Here is a 27836-nt window from a genome sequence, read left to right as displayed (position 1 = left end):
TTTCAACTTTGACAACTTATGATATAAAAATGAATTAAATAGTGACAATTCAAAACAGCTCTGAGGTTTTTTTTGGAAAGCACCATATGAGAAAAGACTTGTTGTCAATGATATACTGTGATGTGTGATTTTAGAAGAAGCATGCTATGCTCAATTGTTCCACATTCACAAATACATCAGTGTTTTATTTGCTTTGTCATCTTATCTATTTTTAGCTATGTTTGATTTGTGTACTATTTTTAAGTTGTATGAACCAATTGATTAGTATCGGCCTAATCAATACTTATAATCAGTATTGATTAGACCGGAAGCACTAACTTATAACCAATACCAATATTTACCTGTAAAAGATGCCTCTTTATTGCTACAAGTTCACCACCTTATATATACAAAATAACCAAATTTTAACACAATAATAATAACGACAAAAGGTTAAAAATAGCCAATAAAAGTTGGTCTTACACGAACGGCTGCCCTTGCTCTTTGACCAGTCCTTTGCAGATCTACCCGTGTCAGAAGAGTAAAAGAAGCTGTTGGAAACAGTCGCTTTCTGTATTTGGGTTATCCTTTGGCTTATTAAATTATCTAGATTTTGATATACTCAATATTGCTGAGTGGGCTCTTGAGATAGGGCTCAGACTGTGACTATCAGTGGTTAGAAATAAGATGTGTAATGTTTAAGTTTTTTGTCCATGTATCTCGCATGTATCTCTGGCATGATAAAAGCACAAATGTTGGAGGTATGGCCAATTCTAATATCTTTCTTTGGGTCTTAGACGAATATTGCAAATGGGTCAGTCTTTGCTTCTTGATTGGATCTAGCACTGCTGTTTGATTGTGTATGTGATTAATAATGTTCATAAATTAGAAAATACTATTCTGTCTTTGGTTATCGAACAATGAGTCTGTTACAATTTAACAGTACTATTATACACCATGTATTAAATTTACTTGTACATGTAGTCGTTTTATTGACAGCAGGAGACAACCCAATTAAAAGTCAACGGGTTACTGCGCGCCTGTCTATAACATAAATGCCCGGATATTTTATGCATAGACTGGCCTCCTAGTGTGTAAACTATTACTGACGCTACAAATTAAATTTTACATGCCGTTAATATAAGTTTTTGGATCTCGAACTAGTCATTGTCGCACTCGAAGTTTGATTTTGGTTTGACCGGTGCGGTAGTGGTGTCTTTTGGTAGGTAGCATGCTTTTACAATTTTATTCGCAGTGAACATGAGTCGATAGTAAAAACTTGGAGCAGCGGTAGTATTTTATAGCGATTTTGCGTCAGGCTGTCAAAGTAATGTATTTACGAAATTTGATAATTGTCTTGAAAGAGTAATATCAGATACATTTTAAATTAAAAAGGCGTACAGTAACTTGGTGTTTAGAATCATTGTATTTTGTGCGAGTCTTATTTTCCATAACTAAATAGTTATTAGATACTGCCTGATTATAACTGCATATTATTCCAGATCTGATCGAACAAGCCACAGTCGGAACCAAGAAGCCCGTTAGAGGTTCTAAACAAAAAATCTCCGCATTAATATTATTTTCTGTCGTTGCAGCTGTTGGGATTACCATAATAAAAATGGTGAAGATTTTTATTGGGAATATTGTGGATGGAGCTCGGAGCACCGAGTTGAAGGCGATGTTTGAAAAATATGGACCTGTTTCAGAATGCTCTATACTGACAAACTTCGGGTTTGTGGTATGTAGGCAATACTATATTCCCCAATATATTCCATTTTTAATCCCAAGTTATTTTCTCTGATTAGAAAAAAATTTGAGTCATGTGTTCAGGATATTGCCATATAGATGAATATGACTTTCATTGATGTTTTCAACCAATAGAAATTGAGTGATTAACAGTTGTTTTAATGCTCAACCTGCTGGATATTTAATGTTATTCATGTTTTTGCTAGCAAGTTTTTTATAAATAGCGTGTCAGAACCAGCTGATTTTATAAAATGTTCTTGTTCAAAGTTACATGTCTGTATTATGTTGCCAAGTCAATAAAATTTTATTCATCATTACCATTCTTCGGTTGTGGACCATTAAAAATTATTATCCAGTAGCCCTTTTCTGGAATTGTGGAAGAATGTGCCCGTTCCTGATCCTATAGTTTATATATTGATAAATATATAAACACTTTAATACTGAATGTTGTTACTAGCATATGGACACAGATGAGGACGCACATGAAGCGGTGAAAGGCTTGGATGGTGCATTCTTTGCTGGTTCAACAATCAAAGTAGAGGTGAGTCCTTGGTAATATTAGGTAAGCGGAGCATCTGATTGACTGACAATGCTTGATTGACAATTCCTGCTGATGCTGTTCAGGTTTTAGTTTTTGACTTGAGTTTTGTGTGTTATTAGTTGTCTCATGGAAAGAACTCTAGAGGAGGTCGAGGTGGAAGAGGTATGAGGGGAGGCTTTCGCGGAAGAGGAAATTATGGAGGATTCCGTGATGCTCGCGGCCGAGACAGATACGATGACTATGGGCGAGATAGGGACTACTATGGGAGAGCAGACCCCTATGCAAGAGACCCATATGCTAGAGACCCATATGCTAGAGACCCCTACAGTCGTGATCCCTACAGCAGCAGAGATCCGTATGAAAGACGGCCACCTCCGAGGTGTTTATTCATTCCTCAGATTCACATTTCACCAAGTACCAGTAAATGTTCATCGTAGTCATCATGGTTGTTGTAATGTGCTTTTTAGGGAAGACCCATATGAAAGACGAGCAATTCGAGATCCCTATGGCTCATACTCGCGAGACCCATATGGAGGGAGAGATCCATATTCATCTGGAGGATATGGCAGGGATCGTAGTCCTTTGAGGAGAGAAGAATATCCGGTTAGAAGGTGTGTTCCTAGTTCGGTGCCTTGTTAAGAGTAGCTTAGAAATCATTTGAATGGCTGGTTAAGGTTGACAAATATTGCACACTGTCGTTTTTCCTCAATAAGTAGTTCATTATGCGCAGTGGTCATTAATGTTAGTTAATAAACTAGCATTCGTATTGCATTGAAATGGAAGTTTTCAAACATTGCTCAGTTGGCCCTTTTGTCGCTACATATCTATTCAAGCACGATCTCTACTTAGAGTTAATATTAATTTTCATAGGGTACGTTCACTACTTCAGCAATACTTCATAAAGAACTCTTATTTGCGCGAGTATGTATTCCAATTCAAAACTTTGTCTTAACAATTGAGTTGTATCCACATCTAAAAGGGTTATGTAATTGTTTAAACTATTTTCAATGACATATGACTGACACAGCAATTTCTTTTTTGATGACGTAAGAGCAATTTCATTAAAAAAACATCTTTAAGCAAATTAATAGCCTATCTTGGAAAATGTACTTACTGCTGCATCCGTAACAACTTGTACTTGAGCCTCATTTACTCAGAATTTTTTGTACTTTATAACACACATAACAGATGAAAAAAAGTTGTTAATATATTTGTGTTTTATTTAAATGATTATTCCTCCAAGATCATGAAAACACACATTTTGTTTTATTCTTACCAATTTTAACATGTAATGTAAAGTAGCAAAGGCTTGCCCAAGCCAGGTTATGGTCTAAAAAAAAACTCTAATGGAAGAGTAAACTAATGTATCCTAGTAAATATTTTGTAAAATCGAAAAGCGCTGCAGGAACATCTATTTTGTTCTGTTTCAATCAATTGTAATAAAAAATAATTCCGTTTGGTTGTAAACAGAATTTTTGGCTAGTTCGAAGCATAAAAATCATGCATTTTGTTGAAATCTGATTCGGTCAACATCAGAAATGTTTTGAAACGTGAGGTATGACTGTGTGTACAAAGACGTCAAACCACTATTGTAAAGAATGCATCAGCACAGAAGCGCTTGATACTGTCAGCGATGTTATCTGACAAGCTTATTATGCCAAAAACTTCTATAAACCTTTCAAGTTCGCTAGAGATACCACCTTAGAATTTGCAAGATATCGCATTAGAATTTGCAAGTATGGCACAGGTAATCAAAGAATACCCCATACATCCACGTTTATAATCTTTCAATCTGATCACAAAAAGCTTCTCCAAACTTGAAATTTTATACATTTTCTGATGGCAAAGTGGTGTCTGTTCCGACCAATTTTGCCGAAAAGTACTTCGCTTTGAGGCCTTTTTTGTACATGAGTAGCAATTTATGGATGCATCCCAAAAGATAAGTTGTGTGAGTAGATCTTTGTTTAAATATGCTGTTTTTTGTTGTCACTTTTGTAATGCTCTTCAACTATGGTGTCGCCTGTCCGTACAAAAGGTACATGTGGCAAGGTCTTACTACAACGTGTTAAGGTTAAGTTTGTATTTTCAATAATACCGATAAAAACAGCTTTAGATGCCAGAATTTTAGTTAATAATCATAAACTACCAATGTGGTAACTTGAGCTACCATTTTGAGATTTGGTTAAAGTATCAATATATAATTGGGCAGTATTCTTCAATTGCTTTATCAAGATAAATTTTAGCAAGTTGCCTATCAGCTATCCTGGTTTTACTAAATCTTGAACAAAAGTGCTTTTTTAAGCTTCATGTATCCGTGATGTATCGGGCAACTGTATCATACAACTGTAATTCTTGAAGATTTTGGCAATCATTACCAAATGTTTTGCATCACCGTGATTGTCTTTACTGATTAAGTTAAGTTAATAATGAGTTATATATAGAAGTGTGATAATTACACAATCAAAGTTTTGGAAACTAGAGGCGTGCAAACTTTAGTTGGAGAAATTGTCCGGTGGCATGCCCTCTTTATTTCAAACATTTGCAGGTCTTATGACACAGGAGGATATGAACGTGCTGGGTGAGTGGGTGTGTGCATGGTTTTTCCTGTCTCCCTATATGTTATGACACCTCTTTTGTACATGAATCATCAATTTTCTCTCCATTTCCTCTTTTGCACATTAATCAAGTTTTTCAGGAATACTTGGCAATTGGATTCGCTCGCTTTAACTGTAGCTTTTCTTGGCCCCTGCTATCGCAGTGCTCACCTTCTCGTATAACTTCTTTTAATAATGTGTGCATATAGTGCTCTAGACTCCGCATAGAGCAACTAGGTCTCTGTATAATTTTATGTGCAATATAGCTATTTCATTGACACTAAAATTTAATACAGTATAATGAAGTGAGTTTATGTGCAGGTGGTTTGAGGACATCGTTGTAATGTGAGCTTTTACTTGTCACCGAACATACATATTCCTCACTTGCTTTGGTAATCATAACATCACAATGTGATATGAATATTTAGCTACAATGCTTCACAGGTTTCTGTGTCTAATCTCAAAATTAGTTAGTGATCCATTTTATCAAGGACTGAAGTAAACATTTGAAAAATGTGTACATCTTGATAATTACAAAAATCTCACAATTCTGTTTCCTGTATCTGCTTTTCAAATATGGGTACATATTTTGATATGTATATTTTGCTATATATCTTACACAGTAAGAAATATATTTACAAATTCACAATGATTAAGCATTTGCATACATGATATATGAATCAATTGGCAGTGTAAACGTCGGCGTTTATTTGAAGCCGACTGATGTGGCTCATGCGAAAGGTAACGTTATCTGCATGTTCTTTGTACGTATGCAGGTCGCCGATTGGAGCTGGAAGACGCTACTAAACAACATGAAGGTCGGCGTCTGTGTCGCCAGTTTCCTATCACAATGAATAACATTTGACGTACAGCCCGAGTGATGCTGCGTCGACAACTTGACCACTTTGACAAGAGCTATCAAAACTCCATCATTTGTAGACAGTTAAAACCCTTGCTGTAGCTTCGAAGCAGCCGATACGATAATATATTGTAATCGCTGCCGACACGATACCATGTTGTAGCAGTTGCCGATTCGCTGATGTATGGTAATATCTGACAACTCGATATTTTATTATGATGCCTATTCCTGTACATAGAAGTTGAACATTTATTCGACTCCTCTTGTCATTTCTAGTTGCAACTTGTAACCAGTTATAAATCGCTTAGCTCACATCTTCCGTATTCTTGTAAATAATAAATTGTAAATATCACTGATCACAATGATTACTGGTATCTTTCGTTCATTTCTTGTCTGGTACTCATTTCTTTGCCCACTTGGCACCCTTCTAAATCTTACCAGACTGCTAGAGTTGGTGAGCTAGCGCGATCTGTCAAATAGCATTTCTTTGCAAGGATTGAGCTGACATGTCTAACGATGCTCAAATTTGTTGAAGCAACGACCATGGCCAGGTCTATTTAGTGAGTATGCGTCTTATTCCTAATCGATGATATTGATTTTTTACGCTCTCTTTGACGTACCAACTTGTCCGAATGTGTCTGTCGAAATCACGTATTTGTGTCTTATTCCATATAACCTTTTGTTTGTAAGTAGGGAAATGGCTGAATCGGATTGAGTTTAGCTATTACGAATTTGTGTATTCAAATGGGATAGTTTACCCGACAATTCGTTGCGATATCTTCACATTTCTTGTAACACTCGCTGAAGAAGCTACTGAGATATTGAGTTGTGCTGCATAGCTATACACTAGACTGTGTGCTTGATAGCCAGTTTGTTGTATATGAAACTGGGAGCAGACTAATGAATAGTTAGCTTTGCTTGCAGGTGATCACTTGATGTTAAGATAGATGTTTGGTGTTTAGCAGCATCGGTGGTAAAGATGTAAATTGTTTGAAGCACGTCTCTCAAGAGGTAATTGCGGCTTCCTTATGTCTGATTCTCGTCCACTCAGTTGGTAGAGCTTGCTACCCTAGGACACTTATGTATTCGCGGCATCTAACTTTCGCGTTTTCGCGGCAACAGCATTTCGCGAAAATTTCATGAGCGAAACTAAACTATCACAACGAACGAGCGAAAACGCGAAAATAAATGGCTTTCTTCATTGATATTCACAATAAAATCGTCATATTAGAAATGCAGGCAATTTTCGTATGTGATTGGCTCATTGGGCAAGTTTTGCTAAACTCATTATAGCTAAAACACCGACTGAGCAGCTTGGCAAAACAAATTAAGATAATAAGTTTTTTTGGAAAAGCCTAGACAAATGAAGAAGATGATGATATTAGTTTTGCCATTGAATTTGTAACTGATGCGGATGACAGTCTGGTAGGGAAAGTCATAAAATTGAATAATAGTTATTGTGGTGATGAATTTTATTACCAACCAAAAGCAATAACAACCCGGTTCCATGGCCCCAGCGGCACCGCGTGCTATAAATACTTGAATTGTAATATTGGTACAACATCAGTCACTGCGGCAGGGACCTAGACGTCATTGATAGTCCAGGAGACAAACTGCAGCAAGCGATCAAATTGCATTATTGATCTCGCCTACACATTTCTACTTGCGGTTCACAAATACAAACTACGGTACTTTTCGGACGATTAGCCGCTACTTTTTTCTGATGATTTGAGTTATGCGGCTTATAGGTAGGCCTACAAGGGTGCGGCTAATCACTGTGGCTTATTCTGTGGCTTTTTCTTTCACCGCTAGGGCGCACTAACGGGAATCTCCAATTAGTACACTACTAGCTGTGAAAGAAAATACGAAACAATGCCTCACGGTACTGTCCCGTTAGGCACTAAGTTAAAAAGCGTCGGATAATACGAAACTGTGCCGTTCTGCACTGTTCCGTTTTAAATGGCTTAGTTGCTGCCACGTTAAAAAGCAGTCCTTAGTTCTGCGGCCTATAGTAAGGTGCAGCTTATGTATTGTTTTATTATCGTTTTTGGAAAATAAAGCACATGCAGCTTATATAGAGGTGCGGTTCCAAACAGTACGGTAGTCCCAAATTGAAAAATATTTCGTACCAGTGAACTGGACCTGAGGAATCTAATGTTTGTTCCACTGCATTTATTTTCACATCACTATATTTTCGCACTCATCAGAGCTGCGAAATTAAGTTCCAGCGAAGTTTTACTCTGTATGCTACTCACGAAACTAAATACTAGCGAAATATAAGTGTCCTAGGGTATTACGGTAGATGCTCCTATAACATAAACCTCCTATACAGTCATACTTCAACTTACGAGCTTAATGCGTTCCGAGACTGAGCTCGTATGTCAATTTACTCGCATGTTGGTGCAATTTATTTATATATAGAACAATTAAATATATATTGATTGGTTTCCATACTCTAAAAAAAAGCAAATAAAACACTCAAAACAAGATATTGTAACAGAAAGAACATGTTGATTATTCTCCTTACGTATTACATGCTTTTAAAAAGCAACAAATAAAAAATAATGCAAGGAAATGTGATAAATTAGAATGTAAAATTAAATACATACAATAGCAGTTAACACTCGCGTTTGCCAGAGAGGGAGATAAAAGTTATCCTTCGTTACAACAGTTGACTTTGATAAATTTGGATTTTATCAAAGTGTTAAAAGACAAACTTAGAAGCAGACCTAAAAGCAAACTTTCATTTTCAACTAAACGTAATTAAAATTTCTTCGGCGTTCATAGTTTGAAGTTTCTTGCTGGTTAGCGAGAAATTTTTCTATCCAAGGACGTTTGCCTTTGTGGTCCTTGCAACACGTTGCGATTAGGACGAACACCGGTGTCGTCACAAATGGTTAATGCACGACCACTAGCCAGCTTGTCCGAATGTCTATTAAACAGTTTGGATAAATAGCGCCGACCTTTTCATATAGCATCGTTTCAGTTACGCTGTCACCGGCCAATTGTTTGTCCAATGCCATCAGCGGTCGTGAAGATCGCTGCACCGTTTAGAAACTATGGTTAGTCCTTTTGCGAACTAAATGCCCTGAATATAATCCTTATGTTTGATAATTATGAATGTATTTCTGTCATATTGCCGAGCTAGCTCAATCACGCATACACATTTCGTATATTTTTCAATATTTTCCGTTTAATATCAATTGTTATCATTTGCTTTTTCTTTGTATCATCTTTCATTTTACTGGCAAACGTTCGGTCTACGCACAGTACGTTTAATTCACGTAATTCTGCACAGAAAATCGTGCACAAAAAACCCGGTACAACAGTATAACCTGAGCAGTTGAAAAATACAGAGTGATGCTGTTCTCATAAAACACCTCCGGCATACTTGGCAACTGACTCAAGTGCTCGTATCTCAAACATGGCTCGTATGTTAGTGCTAAAACTTGCTTGAAAGCTGGCTCGTATCTCAAGTTTCTCGTACGTTGGAGCACTCGTAAGTTGAAGTATTACTGTAATGTAAATTCCACTCAATGTAAAAAAAATTTGTAGGGCGTACGCAATTTTATTGCCGTAAAGCATCAAATCGGTCCACGTTCTCAATTTACAATTTGATTAGCGCGAGTCTCATAGTTGGCCTTGAAAATACCGTTTTCTCTTTTGTCCACTTGCGAGATAATACGATGTATATGGGTACCTCTAATAGACTAGTACTCTGCAGTCTAGCGTGATGTGAGCGATTGCAAGTTGTACCCATAAATCAAAGAGAATAAGTATCTGCACAATTATTCAGAGTTACTTTAAACACATTTGATTGGTTCAGGGGTTAGATTAGAGTGTCCATCTACCACTCTCAATGTCATGACTTAAAGTCTCAATAAATCCATTTTTTTACTTCTAAAACCGGCTTCAATGGAAAACGGACAGTCATACACCGCTCTTATGATAGTAATTCTTTACCTTTGGTTTACTTAATTTTAGGTGTATACGATGTTTTATAATTTATTCCTTCCACCATAGGCGGAAAGAAAAGCTTTTTAGACAGTCTTGTCTAGAAAAAAATGGGAAAAAATTCGCTTCAAATTGACATTGCAGGTTCATGGTTCCCTTTATGCAAAATCGCAGTAATCACAGGCACTAAACCAAGTAATGGTAATAACAGTAAAGTTGCCAATACCAACCAATAACATGACAATTACTGTAAAATCGTTAAATTGGAAACTAATGTTTTGTTTTTTGATTTGACAGGTGAGTTTGGGATGATCTTGGAACGACCTAATCATTTTACATGTATTTTACTGTTCGCATAATGGAAAATCTCATAACGTAAACGGGTTTCAGAGCAGAATATTGTTGTAGGAGCGTCCACTGCACGTCATTGCTTAGGGCATTAGATGGTCATGCAAGCGGATTGCAAATTTGTTACTCTTGAAACAAAATTTGTGCATGTTGGAGTGCAACTTTTAGCTTGATTCTGTGTATCGTATATTGTAAAGCAATTTGTGTTGACAACTTGTAGAATCGTAATCTATAATTGTCTTGTTGTAAAGCCTTGTGGGTATATCATGGTTCATAAATATTCTTGGTATGCATTGGCCCTTAATCAGAAATAACTTTTCGTAATAAAATTTTCATGGCAAAAACTAAATTTCATTAAGTTGTTGTGGCTAAACAAAAATGATCCACAAGGCAATAAACCACCAAAAACATTTCATACATTAACTTATTCTAGTCATTTATTGTTATTGATTTTTTATGTCAGCCTCTCGTGTTGAGGTGTTCGTTTGTATTTAGAAGTTTAGTAGTTGTCTATGGTTTCTAGTTTTGGTGTCATACATGCGTTTACTCATTCATGTTGGACTTGTGGGCTTACAAACCGGTGAAGGTGTACTAAAAGATTCCATTACATTGGTTTTTCAGTTTACCTTTTTGTCACTATGCATTGCAACGCAGTACCAACTTGTGGCAAATGTTTATAAAAAGCTATACTCAATCACTTTCAAGTATATATCATTGTTTTTAGCCTCTGGAATGTATTAAACGAAGACAATGTACTTTTATAAGGATATTCATGTGAATATATGAAGTGAATAATGGAACAAGCTAGATTTGACAGTTGTGCCATGGGCATTCTGGAGTGTTGGTCAAAGGTAAGTCACACTTGTGTTAAAACCATTCTTGATAATTTAGCAAAATGAAGATGGGTTTTTCAACCAGACAATTGGTGTTTGTTTTATATGACCTAAATGACAGGCAAGTGGGTTCTTATGGAGTTGTCATTTGCAGCAGACGCCCCTATAACCTTGAACTTCGTATTAAATTCTACTGAACATGAAGAATTTATGTGAAGTTTATGCATCATCGTATTACATAAGAAATTCCATGAATTGCAAAGCGGCAAGTGGATGCACATTATAAAATTCGATTTGAATAACACGTCCTGTGATTAGCCTTTAAAATATGGTTTTCTCTCATGCCACAATTTTGAGACAAAACGACATATAGGGCTATCTGTATCATATATACTAGTACCCTGACAGTCTAGTGTGCTTTGAAAGATAGTCAGTTGTCCCGATGAACTGTAGGGAATAAGTAGCTGCATAATTATTCAGGAATACATACCTAAAAGTAGTTGTTCGGTGCAGGTATTAGAACGACGTTCTCCCAAACTGAGTGTCACAAGTCTCGTTGAAAGCAATATTTTATCTTAATTTTAACTTTGTCAACCGACGGACTGACAGCTCTCATTATTCTGAAGATATATTTTGTTTACTTTATTTCTAGACATTTACAATATTTGTCTTTGCAGTATAGATCTTGTGGAGAGAAAACAATTTAAATTGACATTGAAAGTGTGTGCTCCCCTAACCTCAAATTACTGTAAGATTACTGTCTTAGTTTACGGTTCACATGATGATTGTCGAAAGGAAAATGCTATCATATGGCGGTACAGTGTGAACCAGCCTTACCTCGTAAATGCTTGATTCTTTTGCGTTGTGGTAAGGTTCAATTGGTCCCTGAACTTGCAACTACACCAGTTTAAATCTATAATAAGGAATGAATTGACTTTGTATTACTTTTTACAGATTCGCCAATGCAAAGGTTAATTGATCCTCAGCAATGGTAGGGCGGCGGTTAAAGATGACTACTGGGCATACGTTGGGCAGCAACAGAACGAACGCCTGCAAATTGACAGGATTTATTTCCGAAAAGAATTTCTACACAAAATTATTGCCCATTCTCATTAATTATATAAGTTGCAGAAGTTCAACCAAGTTTACGATGTTTAGTTTTATTTTCAACAATCTTCTGCTTATAATCTTGCAATGCAAAGCTTGTTCTGAAATAAAAGACCTCTCGACTTGCTGACTGGAATCTTTGTCGATTTGCTACAATGATTGTAGCCAGGGTCAATATCATCTAGCTACCTGGAATGATATCGGCAGATGAAATTCTCTCTATATGATTTGTCGACCGTTTTCTTGCTAACGCTCATGTGCTAGTTTGTTTTTACATTATTGTATAAGTTTTTCTGTCGCGTCATTTGGCAAATTCAAGTGAGTTTTAATAATTGAATTAAATTTGGCAGACATTCCATCAGCCTGAATCTTTGCAGCTTTAAACTATGTTGATATAAAGCAATGCTGAACTTCAGCATGCCATTCATACCTTGTTCATTGGTGTGGAATGCCATCATATTCCATGTCAGCTTCAGGCCAAAATAAACATTGCACCACAAAAATGAAATTGTGCACAAAGAATTTTTTTTTGAACATGTGCTATCTGTTCTGTAGATATTGAGATGTTCTTGATATGTATATATAAAGGAAAGCTGCAAATAAACAAAACTACATATATAAATACTATATATACAAAACTGCAAATACATGTAATTGTTTTGCGAATAGCTTATCCTGGGCAAAGGTGTCTTAGGAATATGCTCCTTCCTTGCCTCGTCTTCCTGGAATATAGGAAGACGAGGCTACAAATCTTGATGAAAACTGGCTGCATACCTAAAAATTATTGGAGAGGCAATGCAAAGGCGGTGCCAGAATTTTACAAGCCTTCACTCATTAATAAAATTTCTAAAATAGACAACGCCTGTGTAATTATTTGCATAATTGAACATGTTGGAGACTAACAAATTCAAATTTTAGCAATACCATACCTGTTGCCCTTTGAGCTTTTGTAATTATGATATAACTAGCTGGATGGCTGGTGTTGCAAGGGTGGTAAAAAAGTTTTAGTACAGATAATTTACTTTAATCAACGTATTCAACTTTTACCATTCTACCTTAAATCCAGGTATTTGTTTATTTTGGTGAACTGTGCTATTTATATTAACTGTTTCTAGAAATTCCCCTGTCATACAGCCCACGACCAAAGTGATAATGGAAAAAAAGGTACTGCTGGTTGAGAAATGCAATATTAGCAGTCAAATGGCTGTGCAATAGGAGAACTGCAATGGTAGCTGTAATGTACTGGATGCTATTATGTACAACAAACAGCAATAGTGGAAGGAAAATGTGACATGATTATATCTCTTCCTGCAATAGGAGAAATACAATATTAGAAGTAAAATGACAAGCTGCTGTGTAATATACATAAATACATGTATATATACTAGCTGTGCCACCCGGCGTTGCCCGTGTAATAGAAGCGTCTTTGGACAGAAAATTGATTTGAATTTAACATATAACAACATTTGCCATTCTAACTTTTAAACTACATATCATATCATACTACGATATTTATGATATGAAACTACGACCAAACACGAGCGGAGCGATTGTTTGAGAGATTTATGATAAATGCATGTGCACACAATTCATGAAAATTATTCTTCAACACCGTCGCAAACCCTTGTACCGAAATCTCACTAACAAATTTACCATTTTTCAATAGAGTCGTTTAAGTATAATAACGATACAAAACACATATAAACCTATTTAAATATGTTACCAAGTCTTTGAAAATTGTCGACAATATTCTAAAACCTACCCATCTAATCGGATTATACACAAATAGACAGATTAATTTGGCTAAAATTTGCAAAAAAAAACTTGACAAGCGTTTTAAATCAAAATTAAGACCGTCCAACGATACACCAATAAAGCTGTGCGACAGATAGTAGAACTACTAAGAAGGCCGCATTTCATGATAGAAACGTGCTCATTTCACCAGTCTATAGCATTGTCTTCTAATTGCTGAAGGTTTCTAATACTTTCCCGTTTTTAATATCTTGCAAAAATATTTAATTATAAGAATAATTATTTGATTTTATAAAACTATCATGAGAATAATTATTCGAATTTATTTGTCCCAAGTGTAATATGTTAGTTCTAAGTTGCTCAAGTAAGGAATATTGCTTGGAGAATTGAAACGCAGTTTATTGTTCGCAGGTCTAGACCAGAAGAGAAAGTTTCAGTACAAGACACGTAGTTATAAACAAAGCTGATAAAGCAAAGCTAATAAAGCTAACACACAGTATAATACAAAGCTGATAAAGCTAACTCATAATATTATACAAAGCTGATAAAGCTAACACATAATATTATAATTAGAGCCACATGATTAGTAGAGTTAAAAGGCGCGGATGCATAGAATATACATAGAATGTTACATCCTTCCCCTAGTCGCGATATCGAACTGGTTTAACAACTGCACGCCCTGATCTAGTCACTGTCACAGAAGTGTCAGTTGCGTCGGCGGGTGTCGAGCGAGCTGGCGGGTCACCTGGCTTGTCATCTGAGGTGGTAGACATAGTAGGTGGTGGCGGAACCACAGTATCAGCGAGATCAGGAGTCGGTACTTGCAGCAGGTGGCGACGGTTACGTCTGTATGTTTTGCCGTTCTGCTGCACAACATACGATCGGGGGTTGGCTGTTCCGACAATAGTGGCGGTGGTGTCACAGAAGCCTTTGTCGGTCTGCATACGCACGGTATCACCTGGTGTGAGTGTCGGGAGTGTAACAGCAGAGTGATCAGCGTATGATTTCTGACGAGCACGCTCTTGTGACAGCTTATGTTGTACTGCCTCAGAGTCCATGATTGTGGGTCGTAGGAGCGTCTCGGCTGTCGGTATCGGTGTGCGAGTTCGGCGAGATATGTTTCTCTGAGCTGGCGAGCCCATATCCTTTCTCGGCGTGTTGCGTTGGTTAAGTAGAGCCATGTAGATGTCTCCACCCTCCTTGAACGTCTTCTCAAGCAGGCATTTGGCTGTCTGAACAGACTTCTCTGCCAGACCATTGCTGGATGCGTGGTAGGGGCTAGATCTTACGTGTTCGATATTCCACGCTCCCATGAACTTTCTGAACTCCTCTGAGCTGTACGGCTGACCACAATCTGATATTAGAGTCACTGGTCTACCAAATCTTGCGAAATGGGCTTTCAGTTTCTTAATCACAGTCGCTGCAGAGGTGTCACGAAGTGTGTCGATTTCATACCAGCCTGAGTATGAGTCTACAGTCACCAAATACGTAATCGATCTCCAGTAGAACATGTCAGTGGCTACGATGCTCCACGGTTGCGACGGTACAGGATACGATAGTAATGGTTCTCTCGGCTGGTGATTTCTGGATGTCTGGCATATACTGCAGAGAGCTAGTGCTTTGTCGATGTCACTACTCATGCCTGGCCAGAATACAATGTCGTTGGCACGTCGCTTGGTTGCTTCGATGCCAATATGTCCTCGATGGAGTTGCTGGATATAGTCGTCTTTAAGCGATTGACGTACGATAGCACGCTCACCTCTGTAGACTACACCATTCTCAACAGCGAGTTCATCACGAAATGCGAAATACGGCTTGATATCTTCGGCTACACTGGCCTCCTTTCTGGGCCATCCAGCCAGTATGAGTTCACTTATCTTACTGAGTACAGGATCACTGGTTGTGGCTTGCTGTAGCTCGAGATACTTCTGGTCGGTTATCGGTGTTACGGCGAGTACGTCAAAGTCTATGTGTTCGTTATTGTCATTGTCCGGTAGATAGGCGCGAGACATTGTATCAGCGAGGTATAGTGTCTTGCCCTTCTTGTATATGATGTTTAGACGATATGGCTTCAGCTGTAGTAACATACTCTGAAGTCTCTTAGGCGCTGCGGATAACGGCTTATTCATAATCGATACGAGCAGCTGATGGTCGGTTTCTACGGTAAAGTCTCTGAATACATAGTCTCTGAATCGGTTGCAGGCGAATCTTACGGCCAGCAGTTCTTTTTCTATCTGAGAGTAGCGTTTCTCGGTATCCGTCATAGCTCGAGAAGCAGAACTGACGACTCTGTTGTCCTGAAGACAGGCTGCCCCTAGCCCAGATTGCGAGGCATCACAGGTAAGTGTCACTGGCTTATTGACGTCGTAGTAGGTAAGAGTCGCTGCATTAGCGATCTCATCTTTTATGGCTTTCAGCGCTTGTGCCTGCTGTGACTCCCAGGTCCACGCTGTGTCTTTACGGAGTAGGTCATTTAGTACGGCGGTCTTCTCACTCAGGTGCGGTATAAACTTGGCGAGATACTTGACCATGCCCATGAATCTCTGTAGTTCTTCTACATTAGTTGGGCTTGGCATGTCGGTGATTGCCTTGACCTTAGCATGGTCAGGTTTCAGTCCCTGATCAGTTAGTATGTGCCCTACATATCGGACTTCTGTCGTCTTGTACTTGCATTTACGCGGCAACAGTTTGAGGTTTATCTCCTGCAGTCGTGTCATTACTCTCCTGACGTTGGAGTCATGTTCATCCTCAGTCTTACCAGCTATAAGAATGTCATCCATTATTATTTGGCACGGATAGTCGGTCAGCAGTTGTTTTATAGCGCGCTGATATATGTCTGAGGACGAGCAGAGTCCCATCGGCATACGCAGATATCGGTATCTGCCCAATGGTGTACCAAACGTGGTAAGGTATGACGAGCTCTCTTCTAGTGGTATATGGTAGAAAGTGTTGTAATGATATTAGTACAAGTGCGAGTTATCCTCTCATGTTTATGTTTTCATTAAGAGTAGACAACTCTTGCATTTTCGGTTAAATACAAAATTAAAGAAAAACGATCTTATATCGCTCTCGTTATAATCCAAGCCATCCTCTCCATCTGTGTAATACAACATGGCGGCAGCGGTCTAAACTTGTTCCTGGGTGTCATGTGACACCCAGAATTCCTGATTCATGAGATAGAAGAAGGAACGGAGGGGAGGAAGTTAAATGACGTGTTAAAGAAATTTCAAGATTATTGCAACCCAAGGTCCGGAACTATAGTGAATAGATTTCAATTCCACGGCTGCACTCAGTCAGGTGAGTCATGTGATATATATCTTGAGGCTGAAGAGGCTAGCTGAAGGGTGTCAGTTTGAAACACAGAGGGATTTACTCATCAGAGATAAACTACTCTTTGGAATGGATGATGTGAAGCTTCGTGATAAGCTAATGAGAGAGCCTGATGAGAAGCTCACTTTAGAGTACGTTGTCAAGGCAATTCGAGTGCAAGAAATGGCAGTCAAGTTCAAAAATGTGACTGCCACCCCACAGCAAGAAAAGCAGGAAATCAAGGATGGAGATATTGAGGTAGTAAGGAGTGAAAGGAAAAGCTGGAAAACCAAATCAGCAATAAAAACAGTTGGTGGAGGCTTTTGTGGCAGATGTGGAAGGAATCATAGCAAGCAAGTAAAGTGCCCCGCTATGGGTCAAAAATGCAGAAACTGTGATAAATTTAACCACTTTGCCAGACAGTGCAGAGGAAGAGCAGAAATAAATGCTCTAAAAGAAGATGAAACTGAGGTTCAGGAGGAGGTTTATTTAGGGGAAATAAACCTAGTGGAATCCATCAACACAGGAGCATGGCATTCTACAGTCAAAGTAGACACAAGCTTGAAGAAGGGGCAAACAGCCAGCTTTAAATTGGACACTGGGGCTGCACTAAGTGTTTGTGGACCAAATCACTTCAAAGGAAGATTGGAGCCTCCAACTAAAAGATTATACGGGGCAGGTAAAACACAGTTAAATTGCTTAGGGGTTATAAGATGCCGCATCCAAGCTGGTAAATTTGCCACAAAAGAAGATATATATGTAGTTGAGAATCAACAGACACCATTGCTGAGCAGAAAAGCCTGTGAAACACTACTGTTAATATCAGTGGATGATGACAGATGTGAAGTGAGTGATGTGAATGTGGACCAGCAGCTGTTCAAGGGTCTAGGAAAAGTGAAGAGTGAACATTCCATCACACTAAAGGAGGATGCCATACCTTTTGCCATACCTTTTGCCATACACGTCCCTAGACCAATAGCATTCCCGCTAAAGAAACAAGCAGAGCAAGCATTAGATGAGATGGTGAAGGATGGAGTCATCACGCCAATTACTGAAGCAACACCCTGGGTTGCACCAATGGTCGTTGTACCAAAAAATGGCCAAGACAAAGTTAGAATTTGTACAGACTTCACCCAACTCAACAAATATGTGATGAGGGAAATTCATCCAATGGCCACTGTAGAGAGCAGTCTTGCTAGTCTGGGAAACGGTGTAAAGTTTTCAAAAATTGATGCTAACAGTGGATTTTTTCAGATACCACTCAGTCAAGAGTAAAAAAAGTTGACTACTTTTTTTACTCATAAGGGAAGATACATGTATGAAAGACTTCCCCAAGGCCTTTGTAGTGCCCCGGAAATATTTTCAGCAGAAATGAATAGAATGCTGAATGGGATTGAAGGAGTGATAGTTCATATGGACGATGTGTGTGTATTTGGAGAAACGGAAGAGAAACATGACAAAAGTTTGGAGCTGGTCCTGGCCGCAATCAAGACGGCGGGTATGACACTGAACAAGTCAAAATGTAAGTTTGGTAAAAAATGTGTGGAGTTTCTTGGGTATATCATCTCCAAGGAGGGTATAAGCGCTGGACCGCGAATACAAGGAATACAAGACTTTCCCACACCCACTTCCGTGACAGCTGTAAGAAGTTTCCTTGGTCTTGCAAATCAATATGCACGCTTCTCAGAGAAGCTGGCTGAGAAGAGTGCCCCTCTGAGGGCTTTGCTGAAGACAGGTATTGAATGGCACTGGGGTTATGCGCAGGAGAGTGCATTTCAAGAAGTCAAAGAGCTGTTCAGCAAACCAAGCATCCTTGCTCCATACAGTACAGAAAAGCTCACATTTGTGACCACAGACGCCAGCAATCAAGGACTAGGAGCTACTCTGAGTCAACTTCAAGGTGACGGCACTCGTAAGCTAGTGGCGGCTGCTAGTAGATCCCTTAGTGAAACTGAGCAACGTTATGCAGCAATAGAAAAAGAGGTGCTAGGAGTGTGCTGGGCAATGGAGAAATTTTCTCATTATGTCTTAGGAATGAAAGATATAACGATTGAAACAGATCACAAAGCCCTCATTCCCTTGTTCGGTAATCAGTTTCTAAATAAGCTGCCTCCCAGAATTCAAGGCTTCAAATTGCGACTACAGAGATTCTACTATGACATCAAATATGTGAGTGGAACTGACAACAAGGCAGCGGATGCACTGTCACGATATAACACTAGGGAACCAGAACAGAGTGATATAGTACGGGTAGAAGTGATTGAGAGCTACGTACAAGAGAGTGTGCATTGGAATGAAAGCTGCGACAGATTGGAGAAATTCAAAATGGAACAAAGGGAAGATGAAACTTTGAGACAGGTTATTCATTATGTTGAACAGGGTTGGCCAGTTTACCTTTCATCCATGGACACAATCCTGAGGCCGTACTTTGAAAGGCGAGGACTACTTACTATGAACAAGGGACTGCTGATGCTAGGCATGAGATTGGTGGTTCCCCTATCCCAGAGAAGTCAGGTTCTTGAAGATATACACAAGGGACATTTAGGCATTACTAAATGCCAAGCAAGGGCTAGAAACAGTTTGTGGTGGCCGTCTATGGCTAAGGCAATAGAGGTACAGATAGCTAATTGTGAAGTGTGTAAGAGAGAATTGAATATAACATACGAACCCCTGAGACCTTCCGCTACCCCTGATCGTCCTTGGCAAATGTTAGGCACTGACTTGTTTCAACTAGAGAGAAACAACTACCTGATAGTGACAGATTATTATTCAAGATACCCTGAGATAGCTTTACTAGGTAGAGATACTACATCAAAGAATGTCATATCCCACATGAAAAGTATGTTTTCCCGGCACGGTATTCCAGATTGTTTAGTGTCTGACAACGGACCGCAGTATTCATCTGAGGACTTTCAGATATTTGCAAAAGCATATGGATTCACCCATGTCACAAGTAGCCCGAAGTATGCTCTCGGCAATGGTGCAGCTGAGAGAGCGGTTGCAACAATAAAATCCTTGCTCAGCAAGGAGAAAGATCCATACATAGCTCTCCTTGCCTACAGAGCATCACCACAGTTAGGAGTATACTCTCCCGCTGAATTGCTTATGGGACGGATGCTGAAGACAACTTTGGCAGTACATCCTGATAGTCTAATGCCAAAGCCACCTGATCATGAGAAGTTTAAAGCCAAGAATGAGCTTTACAAAGAGAGAATGAAGATGAACCACGATATCAATCCTAAGGTAAAAGATCTTCCAGCAGTGTGTGGTGGAGATCGTGTTATGGTGAGAGATAGTAGCCAGGAGGGCACAGTACTCAGAGCTAACCAAGATGGCGATCGAAAGGTTATCATAGAGGGAGATAATGGTCAGCACTTGGTACGGAACAGGTCAGCAGTAATCTCAGTTAATGACTCTAATGTAAATGCGGAAAGACGCGGAGTTAATGTCAGATCAGCTATGACGGCAACCTCGAGGATGAGTATGTGGCTCAGGCAACAGCCAGATAAATATGAGGCATAAGCTTAAGAGTATGGTAACTACCATACTGCGACATGCTGCTACATCATATCGCTGAGCAACAAACTATGAACTATGGTAACTACCATACTGCGACATGCTGCTACATCATATCGCTGAGCAACAAACTATGAACTCTAGACAATCACTATTGCATATTATTACGTACCTTATCTTGACAAATATTCTTGTTATTTACTTGCGTTGCATTTACCCATACAAATTTACGATAGCTTATGTGGTTGTCACAGGTTTTATGTGCCGATTTATCTTAGTAGATCATTATATAGATATGCCAGCTTTTGAGCTTGTGAAGGGGTGTTGTAATGATATTAGTACAAGTGCGAGTTATCCTCTCATGTTTATGTTTTCATTAAGAGTAGACAACTCTTGCATTTAACGAGCACATTATATTCATGTCTGGAGATGACCAGGCGTTTTCGGTTAAATACAAAATTAAAGAAAAACGATCTTATATCGCTCTCGTTACAATCCAAGCCATCCTCTCCATCTGTGTAATACAACAGAAAGCTTCTTTCGCGTCAACTACCGTAAAATGCTTAGCTCTAGGTATGTTTGCTGCTACCTGTTCGATTGTCTTAAGTGGGTGATGAGGTCGTTTGATAGCCTTGTTCAGGTCACCCGGGTCGATACAGATACGTACGTCGTTACTGTCCTTCTTGGCGGTTACTACGAGTGCGGATACCCAGTCGGTAGGTTCAGTTACCTTGGTGATAATCCCGCGATCCTCTAGTCGGTTTAGAGCTGCTTCTACTTTGTCACGTAGAGGCGCTGGTACAGAGCGGACAGGTCAAATGACTGGTGCTACTTCCGGATCTATCGTTATCTTGTAGTTACATGGCAGTGTACCTAGTTTGCCATCAAATAACTCTGGATAGTCTTCTAGTAGCTTGGCTGGAGCCTGCGGCTTTTGCTCTACTTCGAATACCTCCTGGCTAAGTGTTACAAATCCTAATCGTATACTATCACTAAGTCCCAGTAGGCATCTGGCGTCACTATCGACTACTTCGAATCGCAATTTCGCCTGAGGGTGCGGTATAACTACAGATCCTACTGTTACTGACTGAGCACCTCCAAAGCCTAGTAGCGTGCTAGTACGTGATCGGTCGATTTTACTGTGTAGTCCTATACGGCGTACTTGATTGAGCGAGATTACATTTACTTTTGCACCTGTGTCAATCTTAACCTCTAGCGTGGTGTCATTGACAGTAAAATGAGTTCGTATATCTCCACGATTGTTACACGGCAGTGATACTGTTTCGATGCGGAACTCTTCGTGACACGATTCTGTGAGTTCATCTACAGTTCCTGGCTGCTTTGCACCTGACCTGCACAGCTTTGCATAGTGATTGAGTTTACCACAATTGTTACATTTACGACCATACGCTGGACACTGTTTCGGTGGGTGCCGTTTCCCACAGTTATGGCATGACGAAGAGTTATGACTACTTGCTGTTCTGGGTCGCGTTGATGATTTAGCGTGATTACTACTACAGTTAGTGTTACTGTTACTCAGGTGTTGCGTATACGATTTGCGTTTTACTACGTCTATAATCGGTTTACTGAACTCGGCTGCGTTCTGCTCTGAAGACTCGTATATCTGACAAGTTTGAATAGCTTTGGCTAGTGTTAGGTCACTGTTTCTGAGTAGTTGCTTACGTACATTATCATTACGAATACCGGATACAATTCTGTCACGTAACAACTCATCTTGCAAGTCTCCAAAATCACATTGCGCAGCTTTAGTTCTAATGTCTGCTAAGAAAGTTTGGAACGGCTCACCTTCCTTTTGGCTGCGTGCATTAAATCGATGGCGTTCTAGAATGACATTGGTGATCGGCCTGCAGATTTCTCTGAACTTCCGCTTTAAAGTTGTTACCTGCTCCCTTGTTTCTTGAGGTACAGCTACAATCCCATGCTCCGCATCTTCTGTTATAGCTTCATTGTACGTGAACGACCGTTCTCTCTCTATTGCTTCTGGCCCTGCCAAGTTGAGCAGCATATACGCCCTGGCAGCCTCTGGTTTGTCATTATATATGGCATTGACATAAATGTCATATTCTTGCTCAAATATCCTCCAGTTTTTGGACACATTTCCCTCGAATGATAGCTGCTGTGGCCTCCTCAGTCCACTGTCCATGATTGACTAGTAGGCAGACTCTTGACACCATGTAATATGTTGGTTCTAAGTTGCTCATTAAGGAATATTGCTTGGAGAATTGAAACGCAATTTATTGTTCGCAGGTCTAGACCAGAAGAGAAAGTTTCAGTACAAGACATGTAGTTATAAACAAAGCTGATAAAGCAAAGCTAATTAAGCTAACACACAGTATAATACAAAGCTGATAAAGCTAACTCATAATATTATACAAAGCTGATAAAGCTAACACATAATATTATAATTAGAGCCACGTGATTAGTAGAGTTAAAAGGCGCGGATGCATAGAATATACATAGAATGTTACACTAAGGTTTCTGTAATAGACGTAAACCGTTTGAGGCGTAGACCGATTTACAGGAATTAAATTGTGGTACACAGTCTATCAGCCTATGTTTTTCCCAATTACCGTAGGTTTCATTAAATTATTTAAAACATTAGCCAAAATTCTTTACATCTTATGGACAAGCTAGGGACGAACTACAACGCCCCTTTATGACGAAAACATTTTTTTATTTTGCTCCAGTTTGCAGAAAACTTCCAGACGTGTTAACGCTCATACTTGCTTTCTGCTAGATCGCTATCAAAACCATTCAACACAACCAACTTTCAAACTGTGTATATTACACAGCAGCTTGCCATTTTACTTCTAATATTGCATTTCAGAGATATAATAAACATATTTCTTTATTGCTGTTGTTAAATTACATACATTACAGTAGGTTAGGCCTATAGCTTTAATTAATATTCATTTTATTGTTGTAAAACATAGGTTTGAGATAGTAGTAGATTAGGTGTAAATTTTTTACAACCTTTTCTTTTGCATAATTGACTTTTTGAATTTAATTTCAAAACAACTTGACAACTACCATGGACATACAACTTCCCAGAACACCAGGTCGTGGCCGACGCAGTGGCCATCCACATGTCTCTCAATTATTACAGCTCAATAGGAGGATAAATAGAAGGTCCTCACAACAACCATCAACATCAAATGCTAATGTTCAACAACACGCTACTCAAATTAATAACAACAACTCATCTGATTCAGAGAATTCTTTAGTAGATGTTGTAGGCGATGTAAATGACATGGACTTGGCAGCCCCTTTGTTTCCAGATGATGATCATGATTTTATGGACATCATGGACCGTCAGGGCTGTATTGTCCTAAGAAAAAGTGGTCAGGAGATTGTCAATTAGTAGTTGCCAGAGGCCCGACTCGGTCGTGCGGGGAGTGTCTGGGAGCGGAGCTGAAGCGCCCTCCCAGAGAAGGGGGGTTCGGGTGTCTCCCACTACGTGAAGTCCCCTTCTCGTAGTGTTACCACTATGAGGAGGAGACTTCTTGTAGTGGTAACAGGCGTTTCATCCGGCTCAGCCGCAGATGCAGCGTCCAGCGCAGTTGCTGGGGCCTCTTCACCACTGTCGTTAGGCAGAAAGCCAGGTACTATTGGACACTTCGTGTCTTCTAGACATCTACCCAGATCATTTCCAAAAAATCTATCAAACTCGTTTTCGTGTAGCAAAAACAAATGTTTCCTGTTTCTCCGGAGCTCTCTGTCTCCTATCCTCACCCAGTAACTGTCTGGTAAAGGATCCTTGCGGACCACAATACCCCCAGCCCTGGCATCAGATGGTGACTTGACCCAAACTTCATCATTGACGTTCAATTCAGGCATTTCTGAAACTCTATACTTTTTATCAAAGTTACGCTTAATCTCTGTTTTCCTGTTTTCGTCTTTTTGTTCAAATTTCTCGTAATCCACCTGATGAGACCTGGGCAGTCCAAACGTAGACCTTACTGCCCTGCCAAACATGAGTTCGCCCGGTGAATACCCAGTTGACAGCGGAGTAGTTCTATAGACTGACAAGGCTTCGATCTTATCCTCATTCTTCAACTACAACTATTTTGACAGCACCTTCGGCTAATCCATTAGGCTGAAGATAGCAAGGGCTACTCATAACCAACTGAAAAACATATCTAGCGGCAAAGTTTCTAACTTCATCGCTATCATAGCACCTGCCATTGTCCGACCGTACAATTTTAGGTACACCAAAACGAGAAAATACACTTTTCATAACATATATTACTGCACCAGATGTCTGGGAGTGTACAGGTAACGCCTCAATCCACCTAGAGTAGTAATCAATGATCACTACATACAATTTGCTTTCAAAGACAAATATGTCAGAGTCTATTACCTCCCAAGGGCAGAAAGGCAATTCGCTTTCTACCATTGGTTGGTGTCTAATACCACTATGACAGATGCAAGTATTGCAGCTTTTCACAAAATTCTCAACGTCGTTATTGATACCAGGCCACCAAATGTAGGCCTGCGCACGGCGTCTACATTTCAAGATACCCTAGTGACCTTCATGGCACTTTGCTAGATACAGTTCGCACAAGCAGTTTGGGATAAAAATACGTGAGTCATACATTATTAACCCATTGCACAAGGTTAACCTATGTCTACACGTATAAAACTTTGACATCTCATCATTGAGCAATTGCAAAGGAGTTTCCCAATCATTATTAATATGACTAAGGAGCTCTTTACTAACATTATCAGTTCGCATAGCATCTTTAATCTCACTTTCACGACTTTCTGTATCTATAGAGGCTGCTACAGTAGCCCCAACATATGTTTCCGTTTCCCTGCTTTTGTTGAGGTCTACAGAGTTATAACTACCGTTAGGATGACTCAACGAGTCTGCTAAGTACATTTTTGCACCTGGTGTATGAAATATGTTGTAGTCATATCTCATCAACTGTAGCCTAAAGCGTTGAACTCTTGCTGTCAAATTGGTCATGTCTTTTTCACCCAAGACAGACACCAATGGCTTGTGGTCTGTCTCGATTTCAAAGTTACGTCCAACCAAATAAAAATCAAATTTCTTACAAGCCCAAGTGATGGCTAAAGCCTCTTTTTCAATCATTGCATACCTTTCCTCCGTCTCCGTCATTTTTTTGGAGGCATATTCAACTGGCTGCCCCACACCATTATCGTCTAATTGTAGGAGGACAGTTCCTATAGCATTTTTGCTAGCATCTGCAGAAACCCTATGCTTTTTGTTCAGGTCAAAGATACACAAAACCGGAGCTTTAGACAGCTCTTGTTGGATCTCAACAAAAGCTCTCTTTTGCTCTTCTCCCCAATACCATTCAGATTTCGTACCTGATATAGCATAAATTGGAGCACAAATTCCAGCTATCTTAGAACTAAACTTGCTGAGGTAATTTACCATGCCAGTTAGGCGTCTCGCCTCCGTTTTATTGGTAGGCGGAGCCATCTCAATAATAGCTGTTATCTTATCAGGGTCAGGCTTGACGCTGGCAGCACTAACTACATGGCCTAAGATCTTTATTTCATCACAACCAAATTCACATTTTTCCTTTTTCAGGGTCATGCCTGACTCCTTTATTCTATTCAAAACTTTCCTCAAACATTCCCAGTGTTCGTCGGGACTTTTCCCATAAACCAATATATCATCCATAAGACAAATGACACCTTTTAACCCTAACAGTATTTTTTCCATAGCCCTCTGAAAGAACTCTAGAGCTGAAGAAATCCCAAATGGCATTTTCTTAAAGCAAAATCTGCCCCAAGGCAAGACAAAAGTTGTCAGCCGTTTGTATTTTGGATCTAATTGTACTTACCAGAAACCAGAACTTGCATCAAGTTTCGAAAATACTCTACCTTCCGACAACTGACTAAGCATTTCTGAAACCCGTGGTAAAGGATAGACTTCATGTTCTACACTTGTATTCAGATTTGTCAAATCAACACACATTCTGATCTTACCACCCAGTTTAGGAGCAATAGTAAGACCTGAACACCACTCAGTTGGATCCTCGACAGGCTCTATGATATTATTAGCCAACATAAAGTCTATCTCAGACTTTGCTTTCTCCTTCAAACCAGCAGCAATTGTGCGAGGCGCGTACAAACGTTTAGGTTCAGCACCAGGCTTCAATTTTATCTTAAAAATCCCAGGCATTGTTCTCAAACCAGTAAAAACCGAAGGGAAATCTGCAATTGGATAAAACCCTTCTAAACCTAAAGCATTATTAACAGCCAACAAGTTAAGGCTACGTATCTGTGATAGGCCCAGTAGGTTCGTTCTAGAACCTCTGACAATATATACTGGAGTTTCTATAGATCTATAAGTACTTTGAACGTTCACATTAGACATTCCTAGGACATTAGGCTTATTGCCATCTGCCCCAACTAAACATCTTTTGGGTTTCTCTAGTTTTAACTTTAACGATTTGCTAGAATTCTCTGTCAAAACAGAGACTTCGGCACCAGTATCAAAAGTGATATTTTTACTCATGCCATTCACTTTCATAGTGCGTACTATACTATTGCTGCTGCCATATAGTCACCTATTATCCTTAGTGAACCTCACTCTGCGGGGACTTTTAATGTCTTCCCTTGAACCCCTATAACTGTATCTATGTGGACTGTGATGCCGTTTACCGGGGCTCCTATTATGACCACCATGGAAACCCTGCCTCTGTGGGCTAGACCTCCGCCTATCAGGACAACCCTTTAAGGTGTGTCCTTGTGCGTTACACGTAAAACTGAGCATCGGGACAATTCCTTACTTGATGCCCTTCTCTCTTACAATGGTAGCAAGTCCTGCCATTTTGAGCAGGAGAGTTGCTACGCATGTAATACCTTTGGCTAGGTGACCTGCGACTGTCATTACCACCTCTACTGCCGTTGCTAGAAGCACTTGAGTCACGGGAACAATATTTGGAAAAACTGGAATGCTTATCCCCACCATATCTGTCATGATACTGACCCCCTATTCATGCCAGAACCATTACTTTTAACGCTAGATCTGCTAGAATGTCTAGACTTATAACCAGGACGGTAATCATACTTATGGTACCTGTCACGGCTCTGTTGGTGCGACCCATAACCAGACGACCCTTTACGTGGCCTTACCGAGACAGAATAAGCACCAGCGTCGCTGCTATTACTCGTACCACGGCCAGAGGCGTAGGCACATTTATCAGCATCTACTTTCAAGACATTACAAGTAGCATTAAAACGGCCAGCTTTTACTTCAGTTAACACGCTCTCTGACTCTAGCTAAATGCCTGGCTTTT

At 39.5% G+C, this 27836-nt stretch overlaps 2 protein-coding genes across 3 annotated transcripts; one reads left to right on the top strand and one right to left on the bottom strand.

The window, feature by feature from the left end:
- Positions 1-1078: 1078 nt before the first annotated feature.
- On the top strand, positions 1079-6075 carry LOC137399356 (RNA-binding protein lark-like). 2 transcript variants are annotated; one of them, XM_068085436.1, is made up of 7 exons: positions 1079-1201; positions 1575-1717; positions 2183-2266; positions 2386-2645; positions 2734-2877; positions 4812-4844; positions 5637-6075. In XM_068085436.1, exons 2-7 carry the CDS (start codon positions 1598-1600, stop codon positions 5665-5667), a joined length of 672 nt encoding a protein of 223 aa, XP_067941537.1. In that variant the 5' UTR covers positions 1079-1201; positions 1575-1597; the 3' UTR covers positions 5668-6075. The 2 variants fall into 2 exon arrangements, with proteins under 2 accessions (XP_067941537.1, XP_067941536.1); XM_068085435.1 differs by having other exon boundaries at positions 2386-2699.
- A 15277-nt stretch (positions 6076-21352) lies between these two features.
- Positions 21353-22702, bottom strand: LOC137401011 (uncharacterized). The gene has a single exon (XM_068087352.1). The coding sequence runs from the start codon at positions 22700-22702 to the stop codon at positions 21353-21355; it is 1350 nt and encodes a 449-aa protein (XP_067943453.1).
- Positions 22703-27836: the final 5134 nt, after the last annotated feature.

Source organism: Watersipora subatra, chromosome 7 (assembly GCF_963576615.1).
Source record: "Watersipora subatra chromosome 7, tzWatSuba1.1, whole genome shotgun sequence".
Lineage (NCBI taxonomy): Eukaryota > Metazoa > Bryozoa > Gymnolaemata > Cheilostomatida > Watersiporidae > Watersipora > Watersipora subatra.
Note: the sequence above shows the minus strand (reverse complement) of the source record. Positions and strands in the feature narration are given on the sequence as shown.